Here is an 18,577-nt window from a genome sequence, read left to right on the forward strand (position 1 = left end):
TGACTGAAGATTAAAGGGAGATTCCAAATAAATTAACCATTAAAAAAATAAAATCAAAAATTTGATTAAAATATGATACAAAAGTATGTCTGCTTTCAAAACAGAACAAATACATAAAATGAAAGAAGTAAAACATTGAATGCAAAAGAATTTATCATATAAAACATTCCTTTTTGCCAAGTTATGTTTATCTATTGGGCTGATCAGAGCCGTTTAGGAGCTGAAAGGTCACAAGAGCCCCGAAATCCCCATCATTACACCTCTGGTATCGGCACATTTTTTTTTTTATACAATAATCACTATTCATGCTGCAATGATTTCAGTCAACTAATTTTTTCGCATTATTCCATCTCACTTTCTGGTTTGATTTAATCTTATAATGAAATCTGAATCACACCTCTGTCGCATAACTTGAACCAAACATTCACGCTAATTTGTGTCTCAGCACAATCAGCTGTGTCCCTCCACCCACAACTGACCCGCCTGCCCAATCATATTCTAAAGGAAATATGAACTTTTGTTTTTGCCAGGTAAACTGAATACCTATTGTCGGAAGGATTCACGGGACTCAGTCGAAAATTCAGTCGTTTAAAATACATATTTTAAACTGTTTGTTTAAAATATGTTATTTCATTACCTTGACGATGCTTTTAATTTGAAAATGCTTTTGGATAACTTCCGGTAGTGCTCTAGCTCTCTAGCTAGCTTAACTGAGAAATAGCAACCGTGTTGCTACACCGCCGAGAAAACAAACAAGACGGCAACGCTTTAACGAATATGAACGAATGCACGTCTTATTCCCGTGGAAGATCTTTTTATTTTCTCGAAAAAACATTTTAAGATGTATTACAGCGAACATGTTATCTAAACTTTCGTGATTGACTACAAATAGCCAGAGGACCCAGCTGAGTAAAATACTTTTGACTGAAAAAGGATGGATACCTTACGAGTAGCAAGAGTTTTGATGCTTACTTGACCTCAGTTTACCAGTTATGTTCAGTGCAACTCACAAAATGTCTTTGGAGGAGAGTGATGTCCCAACTGATGAGGACTGTGAAGATCTGGTAAGTTTTTTTTACACAAAAAAACACAACTTAAACCGTTTTGTGAGATTTTTCTGTAAAATCCTCCAAACTCTTGTGTAGATCAAACCTGACACTTATCCATGGTTGGTTTTTCTATTAGTTAGAATATTTTATTGTAAATTCCTATTTAGTCGGTATAATGTAGCCATAAGCAAACGTCGACGTGTGCATACTTTCTTTAAATAATAAAATAGTAATCTGTCTAATAGAATGTAGCAAAGTAGACACTTTAGGAGTCTACAACTGTGTTTTAGGATGTGTATAACACATTTACACTCGGAAATATGCAAGTGTTAAATTACTTAAGCCTGGTGTTTTAAGGCTTGAAACAACCTGAAATGTTTTTAAATATGCATTTGTCTTAACTATTTTTTTTGTGTGACTTATTTAGCCTTGTTCTATTTTTTGCAGGTGGAGGAAGGTTTCACTCTTCCTTCTCATATTTCAAGCAAGGTAAAATATATTTTTCTGGTTTATTAATCCTTTTTTTGTAAAAAGAAAGAAAAAGAGGCTTTAGTTTGAAATATATGCCTTCATCCTATTCCAACACCTCATGTTTATTAGAGAACATCAAGGAAAAAGTCTACTGGGAGGCCTTCACCTTCTCCAAGTAAGAAAGCTTGAGCTAATTTGAGAACATTTACAGTAACTGTATCAACACACACTCAGCTGCATCCTTACGGCATTTTCAGGGTCTCCATATCTCTCCAGCCTGAATATGAACTCCAGAAGAGCAGCAGTGGCAGCCTGGAGACTGCCGAGGCCCTCCTTAGGGGACACTAGAGGCAACACTTCAAGGGAGCATCGCTCAGCTCACCTCACGTCCCTGAGCAACGGCCATGGTAGGCTCCATTTTAAAATCCCAGCTGAAGCTTCATAGAAAGTGCTTCTCCTCAGAGGAAAGGTTTTATCAGAATAGGTGGGAGAAAATGTAGTGCAACCTGACAAAAAGCCCCTTCCGATTTCTGTTGTTCTTTTACACTTTTGTTTTCTCTGCGCTCTCAGATGTGTCATACATGGTGAGTCTGGAGTCTGCTGACAGTCCACAGCTGCTAAAACAGAAATCAAGTTTAAAGAAACACCTTTCTGCATCTAATGGTAAGAGCATATTCATAAGTTTGCAAGCTGAGAAGCTGGAGGTCAAATTTTGGTAGGAAAGTAATAACAATATCACAAGTTTTTAAGTCAGTACTTTGCAATTGCAAATATTGCTTAGAGATTTCTTCTTTTTGATTCTATGCACTCATTTAATATTTTGCAGGGTTTGCTATAGGTGCTGGTGACTGTCAGGATAAAGACAGCATGTATGATGAGATTATTCGCCTCAAAAAGGTAAAGGTCAATCAATCAAGTTTATTTGTAATGCACATTTCAGCGATGGGGTCAGGGAGGACATGAGAGCTAAAGACCAAAACACTGACAGTCATTACTTCACTGGAGATGTCTGTGACAGATGGAAGAAATGAAAATGAACAAAGTTCCTGATCATTAGGAAGTGAGCACAAAGCTTTTACTGTTGCAGGTGTTTTAATGTGACATGTTTTGGTGTTAGGCATTATTAAAAGAAAGACTTCCTTTTAAAACTATTAAACAAGATTCTTAGTTTTAGACATAATGTTTGTGTTTAAAAGAAAAAACATGATGGGGAAACACTTTTTAACATTTTATAACACTGATGTTCTGTTGAACCAACATCGTTTAATGTGTGTATTAGAGTTATTTCCAGTTGGTAGCTGATATTAGAAAGTTTTTTTTTTTGTCAGCCAAATTAGTTTACATTTCTATTGATCAATTTTGTGTTTTCTTTGACATATTAAACATATTGTGTGATTTTGTGTGTGTGTATATATATATATATATATATATATATATATATATATATATATATATATATATATATATATATAGCTGACTGTATAGCTCAGTGGGTAAGACACCAGTCTACCACCCGGGAGACCGGGGTTCAAGTTACAACAGTGCAATTGAGCTATGCAGTGTGGGTCCTTAGGCAAGACCCTTAGAGCTATATAGCCTACCTCATACCATGAGAGACATTGATAAGCACGACATGCCGGCTCAGACGTCGCCCGGCCAAACAAGGTCTGCGTCAGGTGCTGGGGAACCAGAGCACCTTGATGAAAAATGGGCTACTGGAACAAGACGGAAATGGGCGAGAGACGAAAACATGGATCTGTTGGAATACTACTACTCAAGTAACCCTAGTCAGAGGGGTTACATGCAAAGACTGAGGGTGGAATGGTTACTTCGACACCCACAGTCTACAATGACTGCCAAACAACTAGTAGCTCAGTGTTCCAACATCCGCAAACGGCAACTGCTATCACAACTTGAGATTGACGAGGTACAACACAAATGCTACGGCAAAAGGGAGGAGCCCAAAGGTAAGGTCAGGGGGGAGTTAACTACTCCCCACCCCGAGACTGGGTATGCAGCCCCAGTAATGAACGAACTATCAAAGCTGAACGAGACAGCAACTGACCTGAGAGAGAGAATCGTGGCCCGAATGAACACCAGGCAACCCCGACGCCAATTACAACGGCTGAGTGAAGTACCATCAGAAAGTCTCATTCAAGATGTGAATGCAGCATTGAGAACAATCCCTACCAACACCATAACAGAAACCAATGAGCTGATATACAACTCAGCATCAGTGATCCATACCTGATGTCCATACCTGAAGCACTCGAAACTGCCAAACAAAGACTCCAAGCCTTGGCCAGCCGCCTAAAGAGATACACAAGAGAGAATGAAGCCAGGAGGATTAACCGGCTCTTCTCCACCCAACCAGCTAAAGTGTACTCTCAATGGCAGGGTACTAACAACAGAGCAGACCCACCAAGGCTGGAGACTGAACAATACTGGAAAGGCATATGGGAAAGGGAGGCGTCCCACAACAGCAATGCACAGTGGCTAACTACGAGAGGACCACAGCAACCTCCCTGAACAAGCCCCAGTAACCATCACTGTGGCAAATGTCCAAGAAAGAGTCTCAGGTATGAAAAACTGGACAGCACCAGGGCCTGACATGATCCATGCCTACTGGCTAAAGAAACTCACTGCCCTCCATGAGCGACTGGCAGCTCAACTGAACCAGCTGCTACAAAATGGGACTCACCCTGAATGGTTAACTGAAGGGCGTACAATCCTGATCCAGAAGGACCCCTCAAAGGGTTCAGTCCCATCCAACTATCGGCCTATAACCTGTCTCTCTACAACATGGAAGCTCATGTCAGGCATCATAGCGGCTAAGATAAGCGGACACATGGATAAATACATGAGCACGGCACAGAAGGGCATCGGCATAAATAGTAGAGGAGCCAAACACCAACTCCTTGTAGACCACACAGTCGCCCGAGACTGCAAAACCCGACACACCAACCTGTGCACCGCTTGGATTGATTACAAGAAAGCCTATGACTCAATGCCACACACCTGGATCATTGAATGCTTAGAAATGTACAACATCAATAGGACTCTAAGAGCCTTCATTGCAAACTCGATGGGGCTGTGGAAAACCACCCTTGAAGCCAACTGCAAACCGCTTGCACAAGTGTCCATCAAATGTGGCATATACCAAGGAGATGCTCTGTCCCCACTGCTGTTCTGCATAGGTCTGAACCCCCTCAGCCAAATCATCAACAAGACTGGCTACGGATACCGACTTAAGAATGGGGCCACAATCAGTCACCTCCTCTACATGGATGACATCAAGCTGTACGCCAAGAGCGAGCGAGACATCGACTCACTGATCCACACCACCAGGATCTACAGCACTGACATTGGGATGTCATTCGGACTAGAGAAATGTGGCCGGATGGTTACAAAGAGAGGGAAGGTCGTCCACACAGAAGGGGTATCACTCCCAGAAGGAACAATAGCAGACATAGAGCACAGCTACAAGTACCTGGGAATACAGCAAGCAAATGGCAACATCGATGAGGTCACAAGGAAAGGAGCCACAGCCAAATACCTCCAACGAATAAGGCAAGTCCTGAGAAGCCAGCTCAATGGCAAGAACAAGATCCGTGCAATAAACAGCTATGCCTTGCCAGTAATCAGATACCCTGCCGGAATAATTAGCTGGCCAATGGAAGAGATGAAGGCTACGGATGTTAAGACTCGGAAGCTACTAACCATGCATGGAGGGTTCCACCCCAAATCCAGCACCCTGAGACTGTACACGAGCCGTAAGGAAGGAGGCAGAGGACTAGTGAGTGTGAGAGCCACTGTCCAGGATGAGACATCCAAGATCCATAAATACATCAAGGACAAAGCCTCAACGGACGATGTGCTCAACGAATGTCTCAGGCAATGGGGAACAGAGGACAAGGTGCTGGAGGAACCATCATGGGAGGACAAGCCCCTACATGGGATGTACCACCGACAAATAACTGAAGTGGCTGATATCAGGAAATCCTACCAATGGCTGGAGAAAGCTGGACTCAAGGACAGCACAGAGGCCCTCATCCTGGCCGCCCAGGAACAGGCCCTGAACACCAGAGCAATAGAGGCTCAGATCTACCACACCAGACAAGACCCAAGGTGTAGGTTGTGCAAGGAGGCCTCTGAGACAGTCCAGCACATAACAGCAGGGTGCAAGATGCTGGCAGGGAAAGCGTACATGGAACGACATAACCAAGTGGCGGGCATAGTATACAGGAACATCTGTGCAGAATATGGACTGGAAGCCCCGAGATCAAAGTGGGGAACACCCCCAAAGGTGGTGGAGAATGACCGAGCTAAGATCCTGTGGGACTTCCAGATCCAGACAGACAAGATGGTAATGGCGAACCAACCGGACATTGTGGTGGTGGATAAAGAACAGAGGAAAGCCGTTGTGGTGGATGTAGCAATACCAAGTGACCACAACATCAGGAAAAAGGAGCATGAGAAACTGGAGAAATACCAGGGCCTCAGAGAGGAACTGGAGAAGGCCTGGAAGGTGAAGACCACAGTGGTGCCTGTGGTCATCGGGGCCCTCGGGGCAGTCACCCCCAAACTGGAGCAGTGGCTCAAACAGATCCCAGGAACAACATCAGACATCTCAGTCCAGAAATGTGCAGTTCTAGGCACAGCCAAGATACTGCGCAGAACCCTCAAGCTCCCAGGCCTCTGGTAGAGGACCCGAGCTCAGAGGATGAAAGAGACCACCCACGGAGGGTGAGAGGGGAATTTTTTTATTTTTTTTTATATATATATATATGGAATGCTACTACTCAAGTAACCCTAGTCAGAGGGGTTACATGCAAAGACTGAGGGTGGAATGGTTACTTCGACACCCACAGTCTACAATGACTGCCAAACAACTAGTAGCTCAGTGTTCCAACATCCGCAAACGGCAACTGCTATCACAACTTGAGATTGACGAGGTACAACACAAATGCTACGGCAAAAGGGAGGAGCCCAAAGATAAGGTCAGGGGGGAGTTAACTACTCCCCACCCCGAGACTGGGTATGCAGCCCCAGTAATGAACGAACTATCAAAAAAAAAAAAGCTGAACGAGACAGCAACTGACCTGAGAGAGAGAATCGTGGCCCGAATGAACACCAGGCAACCCCGACGCCAATTACACAACCAATCCAACCTGTGCACCGCTTGGATTGATTACAAGAAAGCCTATGACTCGATGCCACACACTTGGATCATTGAATGCTTAGAGATGTACAACATCAATAGGACTCTAAGAGCCTTCGCCTTCATTGCAAACTCGATGGGGCTGTGGAAAACCACCCTTGAACCACTTGCACAAGTGTCCATCAAATGTGGCATATACCAAGGAGATGCTCTGTCCCCACTGCTGTTCTGCATAGGCTACGGATACCGACTCAAGAATGGGGCCACAATCAGTCACCTCCTCTACATGGATGACATCAAGCTGTACGCCAAGAACGAGCGAGACATCGACTCACTGATCCACACCACCAGGATCTACAGCACTGACATTGGGATGTCGGACTAGAGAAGTGTGGCCGGATGGTTACAAAGAGAGGGAAGGTCATCCACACAGAGGGAAGGTCATCCACACAGAAGGGGTCTCACTCCCAGAGGGAACAATAGCAGACATAGAGCACAGCTACAAGTACCTGGGAATAGCACAGCTACAAGTACCTGGGAATACCACAAGCAAATGGCAACCTCGATGAGGTCACAAGGAAAGGAGCCACAGCCAAATACCTCCAACGAATAAGGCAAGTCCTGAGAAGCCAGCTCAATGGCAAGAACAAGATCCGTGCAATAAACAGCTATGCCTTACCAGTAATCAGATACCCTGCCGGAATAATTAGCTGGCCAATGGAAGAGATAAAGGACGTTAAGACTCGGAAGCTGCTAACCATGCATGGAGGGTTCCACCCCAAATCCAGCACCCTGAGACTGTCCTGGCCGCCCAGGAACAGGCACTAAACACCAGAGCAATAGAGGCTCAGATCTACCACACCAGACAAGACCCAAGGTGTAGGTTGTGCAAGGAGGCCTCTGAGACAGTCCAGCACATAACAGCAGGGTGCAAGATGCTGGCAGGGAAAGCATACATGGAACGACATAACCAAGTGGCGGGCATAGTGTACAGGAACATCTGTGCCGAATATGGACTGGAAGCCCCGAGGTCAAAGTGGGGAACACCCCCAAAGGTGGTGGAGAATGACCAAGCTAAGATCCTGTGGGACTTCCAGATCCAAACAGACAAGATGGTAATGGCGAACCAACCGGACATTGTGGTGGTGGATAAAGAACAGAGGAAAGCCGTTGTGGTGGATGTAGCAATACCAAGTGACCACAACATCAGGAAAAAGGAGCATGAGAAACTGGAGAAATACCAGGGCCTCAGAGAGGAACTGGAGAAGGCCTGGAAGGTGAAGACCACAGTGGTGCCTGTGGTCATCGGGGCCCTCGGGGCAGTCACCCCCAAACTGGAGCAGTGGCTCAAACAGATCCCAGGAACAACATCAGACATCTCAGTCCAGAAATGTGCAGTTCTAGGCACAGCCAAGATACTGGAGGAGAAACCTCAAGCTCCCAGGCCTCTGGTAGAGGACCCGAGCTCAGAGGATGAAAGAGACCACCCGCGGAGGGTGAGAAGGGAATTTTTTTTAATATATATATATTTAAGTATTTTTAATGTAGTGGCTTTATAAAGGAAAATTAAAAAACAAACAACCCCCTCCCCAAAAAAAGAAAAAGCAGAAAATGTGGAATATTTCCTTAGAAACTTTTTCATCTACTTTGAATAATTAATTGAGAATACTGTGCTGTTTGATAACTATGAGCATTTGGAATATATGTGTGATTGAATTGAAATGATTGTAAAGTGCCTTGAGATGACTTTTGTTGTGATTGGTGCTGTATAAATAAACTGAATTGAATTGAAAGTGAATTCCAAAAAGTCAGGCCATTTTTCAATGATCTGCATCTAGTTTTCTTAGCGATGGCTGGATTGTTTCAGAATGGTCTGGATTTGCATGCTTATTTATTTTATGCTGAACTTGCTGTGTGTTTTGTGGTCAGACTCTACAGGCTCAGAAGTCTGACAACCAGCAAATGAAAGTCAAACTGCGTCGCCTGGAGGAAGATGGTGCTAAAAGAGAGAAACAAATAGAAGAACTTTTAGACCCCACAAAAGTATAATCCCAGAATTATTTTTAAATTTCGCTATGAATGCCTTTTTTTTTTTTTTTTTGCATTCTAAAAATGTTCCTTCTATGTTGGTAGGGCTCTGAATACATTCGTAGTTTGGTCGACAAAAGAAAGGAGGGCAGTGTGGTGAGTTTGTCCATTTTGTTGGTGAACGTATGAAAAATGTCTTAAAATATATTTATCCATCTTTCAAGTTCAAATATTTTCCTTTAGATTGTCAGTGGGCTGAAGCAGAGAATCCTAAAGCTGGAGCAGCAGTGCAGAGAGAAGGAAAATTCTTTAAGGTAAACTGGTTCTTCATTTCGCTGTGAATGCACTGCTGTCTTTAGACCTGCAATATTTTCGGCTTATTCCTATTTTCCACAGTAAACTCCAAAGTGAGTTGAGGACCACCAACCTGGATGAGCTGAAGATCACTGTAGAAACATACCTTAAGGAGGTAATACTGGTTTTGGTGTGTATTATTAAATCTGTTCAGATTTAAGTGAAGTGCACGGAGGCTGTTAAAAAAAATAATATTTTAACAATGTTTTGTGATTCTCATCTTTCAGATTCAAAGATTGAGGATACTTTTAGATGCTGCAGAGAAAAGGTGTGAGCAACTGAAACACAAACGATCTCTTTCTTGGGAATTCATCTTGTTGCAGATAACGTAACATACACTTATGTTTTATAAAGCTTTTTTTATGTTATGAAGCTAACAAATGGGGCCAATGTCTTAATAACTGCATTGGGAATCAAACATGATCAGGAATTTTGGGCAAATTTCCAGTTTCTGGAAAAATTTGACCTGCTGATATAGATGTAAGACTGATGCTGACTGATAATGATTCCCTCTGCCATGAGGGGCCAAATGTACTGTAAATCTGAGATTTCTAAAAGGCCCTCAGCCTTTCCAAGTAATGCATTTTCAATGACAATTTTAAAGGACAATGCATCCTACAATGCGTACTCCATTTATTCTTCTTGTAATCTGCTGAAAGTCTTTCTCTCTCTGGCTCGTTCAGTGGTCACTAAAGGTTTGCCGTCCAGTCACCGGTTTGGGCTGATTTTGCAAAACATGCTACTTTCTGATCACCAGGCCATTCCTGTGTGATTGTCATGTGGTGAATGTAAACCATGTGCTCATTTCAGCCTCCTCCTGTCTGTTTGTCAGCAGCAGTCGAGCAGACAGTAAATGTTCTCAGAGGCAGCAGAAAGCTTTAAGCTCCACCGTTCATCGCTTGACTGAAAACGTGAAGCATCTCCAGCAGGAAAACGCAGCGCTCAGAGAGGAGCTCAACACGGACGATCCTGCTGCAGGAATTAAAGGTCTTTGCGTTCTCATTACCGTCTTTATGCAGCAGCTCCCAAGGGAAACAAAAAAGTTTATTATGTTTTTAAAAACTTTGTTCTTTTTCTTTGTAACTTTGCAATTTAAAACGTCCATTAGTTGCATTTTTTCCCCCAACATATTCAGTATAAAATCAATAAGAAACCATGAATCATTGCTACATTATGTTTAGAGTACTGTACTGTAATTATAAGATGAACATGTGTGTCTGTTGCTATAGGTTACAGAGAGTGGAGTAGACAAAGGTTGTTGAGGAGACTGTTAGAGGTGGAAAGGGTAAGAGGAAGCTCTAAGTAATTGTTTCTGTACAGTTTGAGGCTTGGAAGCATTAAACACTCTCACACTGTCCTGTCCTATCAGAGGCTGGAGAGCAGCAGAAGACACACCCAGTCAGTAAAGAGCAGAGCCACATTCAATGAGGAGGCCCAGACTGTGTCTGCAGAGGTTCCAGGGTTTCCCCTGGCAACAGATGCAGTGGTCTCCATGGGAACAGTCGCTGAGCAAAAAAGAGAAGTTTCTGCTCTGAGGGAACGCCTCGGCCAATTGGAGGAGGAGAGGGTGGAGCTTCAAGAGAGGCTGTCCAGTAAAAGGTGAGTAAGCATTGAGTTTAATAAACAACATGTCTGCTTAATTAATAAACAAAATGTATGGCATCAGCCTAAGAAGGTCGGGTTTTACTGGTTTTTAACACTGACAAGCCTAAATAGAAAGCTTTTACACCAGTTTATTGGAATAAATTTGTACTTTTTTTTTACATCATGTTGGGAAAAAATAGGGAATATAGCACTTTGTATTTCACAAACCAAATATGTTCTGTGACAAGTGCAAATACACAGATGATTTAACAGTGAAAAGCAAGTGTAAACCAACCACAATAATATGATGTAACTGGCTAAATGAAGGAAAAATATTACTCTCTCAAGTTATCATTCAAGCATCTCTGAAAGTAACAGAAAAAAACAGAGGGGAGAAAGGTAGAAAGGTTGTGGCCTGGTAGAAATGAGTAAAGAAACTGGAAAGTGTTTGCTTTTGTCACTTTTTAGGTCTTGGTCAGGATAGAGAAAAAAAACGTGGCTATGGAATACGTTTTCCAGTTTTCTTCAATTTGAATTTAACGTTGTGCCCTTCCGTATTTTTGATGTGACTAAATGCACACTCATTCAAAAATATCAAGTCCTTTTTGCAAGTAAAACTTGTTAAATGTTTTACTTGCAAAATAAATTTCCTTATTCTGAACACTGGAAACATTGTTTTGTTTAACTATTTGTGGAACCTGCAGGTAATAAGAACAGACTGTAGAGGCATGTACAGGCTAATCCTTTGAAAACTAACGCCTAAAAATCTTTAAATATTGAAATTTGAAGGAATACTGAGGGGATATGTAAAGTAGTTTATTTGAAATATTTTATTTTGACCAGCAGCTGAATAAATCAGTTTTATTTCTTGTATTTGTTTGTGTTTTCAGTGATGAAGTGAAGCAGCTGAGGAAAGAAAGAGATGAGCTGGCAGAAGAGGCTGAGCGACTGAAAGCTAAACATAAAGAACAGCTGGACAGAGTGGAACAGCAGCATCGGTGTGTTTGTAATCATGAACTGTGTGTCACGATGGGCCAATCAACCAACAACCACAGAGAGCTGCAGGAAAAATACGTCTTGAGAAAAACGTCTGCTACACTCATTACATCAAAACTGAAATCTAAAACATCCATTAGCTGCATGTGCTCATTTCAGTCTCCTTCTGTCCGTTTGTTAGTAGCAGTTGAGCAGAGAGTAAATGTTCTCAGAGGCAGCAGAAAGCTTTAAGCTCCACCATTCATCGCTATTACATTTGTTGTCCCTGCATCAACAAATAGCATTTTCTTGATGCACTGTATTTTGAACATGTAGTTGTGAACATCATATGGAGCACTTTCAGAATCTACATCATAAAAACTTTATTAATAGAAGTGATCCATGTGGTAACCAATAATGCGATAACTGTTCAGTAATATGAGGATGTTTTTAACCAATCACATATCGACATTTTGTCAATACCTGTAACACACGTACCTGATCGCTCTTTTCTTTCTGAATTCGAAGATGCATTACTAAATGAACTAACTATCAAATAATATTTCTCAAAGGATGACAATAAAAATTCAGACATCTAAACTAATTAACAATTCTATGAAAACAGATGAGGTACAGTAACTTACTCTCAAATTGGTATTGCATTAAGAAATCCAGGCCTACTAGTGGAATTAATACATATTCAATGATTTTTTTTCCTGTAAATGTTCCTCCAAAAATGAAATGACTTCTTAATGGATCACAGGAATATTAATATTGACAGTTTATGTTATTAGCTTCTTTAATATAATTTAAAATGGCCAGAATTGACAGGTATTGCCTAATAATGCACTATTATTACATTACTGATCACTACCACTGGTTTAATATTAGGACTACTAAATAATAAGAAAATATTTAACTGTTATACTATTGCTGAAATTAGTTTTTAACCCATAGTTTTCTTACTTTTTTCTTTTTTTTACCATCATGCAATTTTCCCTGCCAACTCTTAGCTTTAGCATTCCAACCAATAGAAACATACTTCAGGCATTAAACGCCACTCTGTGGCTACTATGTTGCTGTTGCTTGCCATCATATGAAATAGCACACTTGCTCTGATCACCCCTTCATTGTTTTTTATCTGATCAAATATAGAGTTACTGTTTCTTTTCTAGACAGGAGTTGGAGCAGTTATTGACAAGGATTCAAACTTTGGAGGACAGAAGCAAACTCATACAGGCTGAGGAGTGCTCACCTTCTTCCACTGTGATGGAGCATCCTGAGGCTCAGCGCAGAAAAGGTCAGGAGGAGGAAGAGGAGAGGCCTGCTGGGTACCAGGAGGAAGAGGAAAGAGAGGAAGCATTGAGCGTAGATGCAGAGGTGACAAACAAAGAAAAGGCAGCTTTGATCATTCAGACAAACTGGAGACAGCACAGACAGAGGGTAGGTAACACTATAGTCATGTAAAGGAACTCATTGATGGCTAAGAGAAGTATTATATAAGAAACACCCAGACAGTTGGTTTTTCTTCTGTGTTCTGTGTGCAGGACATTGTGATTTTACAGTCGGTGATAAGGAGCCATCTTTTCAGACATTCATGGCTGAAAGATTTTCTAAAAAACACAGAGAAAAAGGTGTTTCACCACACACACACACACACACACACACACACACACACACACGCGCACACACGCACGCATGTTTGTGTTGCTATCTTTGTGGGGACTTTCCATTGACTTCCATTCATTTCTACAGCCTAAACCTTACCTTTACCCTTTTCCTAACCCTAACCATCACATACCTAACCCTAACCAAAACTCAATTCATACCTTAGCCCTAACTCTGACCCCTGACCCAAAAACAGGGTTTCCCCTTGTGGGGACCAGGCTCCGGTCCCCACAAGGAGCAATTGGTCCCCACAACGTAGTATATGTCAGGAAAATCGTCCTCACAAGGTATAACAAACACACACACACACACACACACACACAGGCCTTTTTCAAAGGTATTCATGCCACTTGAACTTTGGTGTATTTTCATGTGATTCGATGAGATGTACCAACAAAAAGTAAGGAATAAATGTGAAGCAGAAAGAAAAGGATAAATGGCCCACACACACACACACACTTGGTGTGATCTGCATTTGTGTTCTACTTGGATGTCTCTAAATAAAACCCATTACAGCTAGTGAATGGGTGAATGACTGACTGTAGTGTAAATCACTTTAGGGTCCTAGCACTGACAAAGCACTACACAAGTGTCGGCCATTTTATCATTTGTTTTTGTGCTGAAAATATTCAGTGTCAGTACACATAAAACAACCACTAGATGGCTCTAAAAGGCATTCATGGAGACTTGTTTTATCTCCTGCCCATCTCTCTGTGTCATGATCATCTTCTTTTTTCAGTCAGAAGTTTCCTTAAACAGCAAAACCTCTGGTGGAGGACTGGATGTGGCTGCTTTGACATTGATACAATCTGCCTTCAGGGGACATTTGGCTCGTTGTAGCATTGCAATAAAGAGGTTGCTCATTTTTTACACAGAATTTTTAACAATTACAGCCAAAATATTTCTTAGAATATTTTTGCTTGTGCTTCAGCTCAGGATTCGCTGTGCCTTCTCCAGCTGAAAACTGCCCACCTGCTCTGGTACCAGGAAGGGCTGGCTTAACAGATTCTCCCAGGAGCAAAGGTGAGGTTCCCATATCTATAGTTTACGTTCATTGGCAGTTGGACAAAACCAGTAGTAATTTCACGCAGAAAGCCCCAGTTCAGCTAGGATTTTAACTTTCTTGCTGTAAAGCTCACTTTTAAGAGAAATGAGAAAAACTAAGGCCCATCTTTCTTAAATGAGCTTTTAGAGGGATAGCAATTCTAATGCAATGTGTTTGATCTACAGCAACCGTGACGCCTTATAAACACAAGAGACCTGGCATTTTCTTTGGCATTGCCAAGCCAGAAAGATATCTTGGATACATGACATTGTCCCTGGCCATTAATCCTGAAAGGATTGATAAATGACATTCAAACACTTTGAAATCCATCATTCAGCAAGAAAATATTTTGTCCAAGTGAGATCGATTTTAAGCAGGTTGTAATGTTTCCAGTAGTGTACATACCAGAAAATTAGCCCAAGGTCAGGAAGACCAACACAAAACAGAGAGAAATTGCAAGAAAAAATAAAAATCTCCCCCTCAAACTCTGCATTTTTCAGTTAGCATGTTAAAGTTTAGGAAAAATATTTATCAAACTGTTTATTTGGAAAGTTTCCAACACTAAATCTAACTGAACCACTTTCCTTCTAGAAAACAGTACTTTGAGACAGACAAGAGGAAAGTGAAGATGAAGATAATATCTAGCATATTCTCTCATAAACCCCTCAAACTAGCTGTGGTGGAGGCATAATTTATAGCCACAGGATGTGATGACATTCTGTCACTGAGCTCAGTAGAGCGTTCTCACCTAACCTAGAGGTCAGGGATGTACTGATTGCAGTTTTCTGGCCTGACTAGCAGGAAAAAACGGAGGTCTTCAGCAGGCAATTTACCCAGACAGCAGAAAATGTAGGTGAAAATGAAGAACATCAATGAGATGGAATGGCCAAGTCAAATCCCAGACTTTTAACTTTTTAACTGTTTGTTTCTAAAAATACTATTATTTGGGCCTATTTAGGATTTTCTATAATTTCATTGTCAATCATTACATCTGTTTCCATGACTATATTTTTCAGTAATTTTCCAGTTGCATTAATCTCCCACACCTCAGCGTAGTTTGTGTTGTGGTTAATAATCATGTGTAGATTCAACAGTAAATCCTCCATAGCCAACATGAACCAGAGTCAGGAGCCTGTCTGGATTTATGCTGCTGTAAAACACAGTTCTGATCCTCCCAACTGGTCTTCATTACTTCCCTGACACCTTTATGAGTAGTGATGTCTAAATCCATGACAGCTCTCACCCTGCACCAACCAGACAGCCTGAGATAAAGACTGATGACGGAACTCAGCTGTGAGCCGCTAATGATTTGTAAAGATCTGTGGCTGCTGGATGGTCCAGAATGATCCTGTGAGACTTCAGGGACCTCCTGGTTCCCATAGATGTAGTCACTGAGGTATGATCAGAATATGGCTCCACAAAGCAGAGTAGTGAGCTGAGGATATTTTGTTCATATTTAGCCTGACTGCATTTGATGCACGATTGGCTTCAGTTGAGAGAGCACCGCCTGAGCAGATCTGCAGCTAAGGGGGTATTTTGTTTTGTTTTGTTTTGAAGAAACTGAGGGTTTAACACCAAGGTTTGTGTCCACAGGATCCATCTGCCAGGTTTCTGTGATGTAAAGAACTTTGATTACAAGTTCTTTCAAAAGACTTTTCACGTGCAACTTCACACTGATCCAGGACATTAAACACTGATCCACACTTAAGCTCAAGTTTGGTTCCTTAAGCATACAGACTCTTAATTTAGCTTAATTTTTAACTTTATTTACCATATTTTCATAAGATGAAAATAAATACTTAAGTTTACCTGTATTAGAGACTTTTCTGGACATGCGACAGTAAATCTGAACAAGATCAGACTGTACTTCTATGCCTGAGGAAGCTCAGGTATTTCAGTGTTTGCAGGAAGATGCAGCAGATTAAGAAATCTGTTGTGAACAGTGCAGTCTGTTCTGGGGAGGCTGACTGCACCAAGTCAGCAAACTAAAAGTCAAAACAAGGTAATAAAAAAGAGTGCTATGGAAATCGTGCATAAAATACAAAAAAAATTGACAACCTAGAATATCCTCTTAACGAAACGGCAACAGAACAGTGTCTGTAGTCGAAGGGCTGTGGACAAGAGATGTCCTCACAAACTTATATATTTGGCTAACTTTGCAGGCTAGAGTGGGCAAGTGAAGACATGTCATCCTCATAGACTGAAAAACAAAATATAAAACAAAAAGTGCTTCAACAAAGTATTAAAGTGTGTACACACTTGTGAACAAGGTTGTTGCAGTTTTTCTTATTGTATATAATAAATGCCACATTATGAGGACATGCATTGTGTTCTCTTTTTTATCAGAAATACTTGCTATTTTTACAAACACCAGGTGCTTGATGTCTCAAGCACTTCAGTATTGGATGGTACAGTTTTTTGGGGGGTTTTTTTGTATTTGCCTAAAATTATTTTTAAAATGCATCCAGTTTTTACTCACTTCTCTGAGGATTTACTGTGACAGTTTAGAAATAACTGATTATTTTTCAATTATTATTTTCTTTGTCAGGTTCTGCATCTCTTAGTAAAAATGCAGAAAAAGAAGAAGACAATCATCCTGTCTCTAGCAGACAACAAGCACAAGGTTAGAGGGTGAAAAAAAAGATGTCAGTTTCCTCCATTTCACTGTTTTATTCACACATGAATGAACATATGATTAATAACAGTTGGATATAACTTTGAAAACCTTGTCTGTTCCATTGCAGCTCAACAGGAACTTCTTTTCTCAGCAGAGGTTGATGCGGATGCTGTAGTTGAATCTGACGATTCTGATGAAATTGTTGTCTCTCCGTCACGTCCATTGAGAAACAGAGAAGTCCTAATGCGTTAGCTCTTTGGGTTATGTGCATCAGTAATAGCCGTCATACGCTTACTTGAAGAATCAATACACTTTAGAAGAGAATATTATTAATTACACAATATTTGCTGCCTAGAAGACTCTACGCATTGAATAATCAGAATACTCTTGGAAGTTAAACTTTGTACAACATGGAAATTTGTTGCACATAATCACTTACTATGACAGGAATGCTATAAACAGCTCTTTAGTTTTTCTTTGTGTAGCTTTGATCTAAGCAATACTATAAACGACTTGTCTTCTCTGCTGTAAAAGCTGCTGCATGAAGGATCCTCATTAATCTTACAGCAGCAGCCCACATTACTGTAAATTAGCCTGATCATGTGTCAGTATGCCTAATATGAAATCCATAAACATGACCTCACCCTATAAAACACTTCTAAAATTATGGTTGATCTTTGAGGAATGATGAGAAACCTGTTGCCATCTGATGCACTGCAGAGTAAATCTGGAAATAAATTCTAGATCTCTCTGATGCAATGCTGAACTGTCATTGCAGTGCAGGAGGCACAGTGTGTCTATGATGATAAATAAACATATGCTTGAAAAAAGATTCATTTGTAAAGCTGTCAAAAAAAGTTCAAAGTGCAAAGTTCTTTGTAGGTGTGTAACCTGATCCAATAAAATACTGTTTTTATAAATGTAGTTTCAGATTGTTTCTTATTTTGATTTTGAGATGTTTTTTTATTATTATTTCGGTGTATTTTTGTTTCTATGTAACATTATTTTTACTGTGCTCTGTAGTTGTTTTTTTTTTCACTTCAAAAGGTAATTAAAAGTTTTTGTTTTCTTGTTTTTGGTTTCCAGTAATTGTTCAATCCTTATTAATTCAATCTAATGTGGTTTTGTTTTACTTGAGGAAATTGACAGCTAGAATAAACTAACAATAAGCAGTCGTCAAGGTAATTCTAATTTTCTACTATAAATCACTGTGTTATTTTAAAGCACTTCTGTACACCTTCAGCAATAATCTAAAGAATGTGTTTACAAAGTAGCAGGTAGCAGAAACAGAGGTCCAAAGAGAGAATGTGACGTACTTAAAGCATCTAACAGCATCATGAACACTAGAGAGTCTATAGGAAGTTAGATGAACCATAGTTCAGTCTGTATTAAGTATCGCATAAAATCCAGTGCCTAAAAAGTATTCACCTCTTTGACATGTTGCCATTGTTATTGCTTTTACAAATTCATCATAATCAACATTTGGCTTCTCTGACAAAAAGATTTACAAAAAAACTCTTTAATGTTAAAATGAAAACAGATTTCTACAAAATGATGCATGCTGAACATCAACATAAATACATCCCCACTACTGTGAAGCATGGTGGGGGCAGCATCATGCTGTG

The 18,577-nt window shown here is 40.7% G+C and overlaps 1 protein-coding gene across 5 annotated transcripts; it reads left to right on the plus strand.

Annotated features, from left to right (window-relative positions):
* Nucleotides 1-295: 295 nt before the first annotated feature.
* iqce (IQ motif containing E) lies at nucleotides 296-18,026 on the plus strand. Of its 5 annotated transcripts, none has more exons than XM_088008629.1 (21): nucleotides 296-1,064; nucleotides 1,497-1,538; nucleotides 1,650-1,695; nucleotides 1,778-1,927; nucleotides 2,091-2,183; nucleotides 2,347-2,417; nucleotides 8,611-8,724; nucleotides 8,815-8,865; nucleotides 8,953-9,023; nucleotides 9,106-9,193; nucleotides 9,291-9,331; nucleotides 9,896-10,050; nucleotides 10,293-10,348; nucleotides 10,433-10,662; nucleotides 11,538-11,645; nucleotides 12,798-13,065; nucleotides 13,170-13,256; nucleotides 14,030-14,145; nucleotides 14,222-14,313; nucleotides 16,884-16,980; nucleotides 17,080-17,204. In XM_088008629.1, exons 1-20 carry the CDS (start codon nucleotides 993-995, stop codon nucleotides 16,961-16,963), a joined length of 2,031 nt encoding a protein of 676 aa, XP_087864755.1. In that variant the 5' UTR covers nucleotides 296-992; the 3' UTR covers nucleotides 16,964-16,980; nucleotides 17,080-17,204. The 5 variants fall into 5 exon arrangements, with proteins under 5 accessions (XP_087864755.1, XP_014829847.2, XP_014829852.2 ...); XM_014974361.2 differs by having other exon boundaries at nucleotides 297-1,064; nucleotides 16,884-16,958; nucleotides 17,080-18,026; XM_014974366.2 differs by having other exon boundaries at nucleotides 297-1,064; nucleotides 9,899-10,050; nucleotides 16,884-16,958; nucleotides 17,080-18,026.
* Nucleotides 18,027-18,577: the final 551 nt, after the last annotated feature.

Source organism: Poecilia mexicana, unplaced genomic scaffold (assembly GCF_051168715.1).
Source record: "Poecilia mexicana isolate PSO_F unplaced genomic scaffold, ASM5116871v1 scaffold_2, whole genome shotgun sequence".
Lineage (NCBI taxonomy): Eukaryota > Metazoa > Chordata > Actinopteri > Cyprinodontiformes > Poeciliidae > Poecilia > Poecilia mexicana.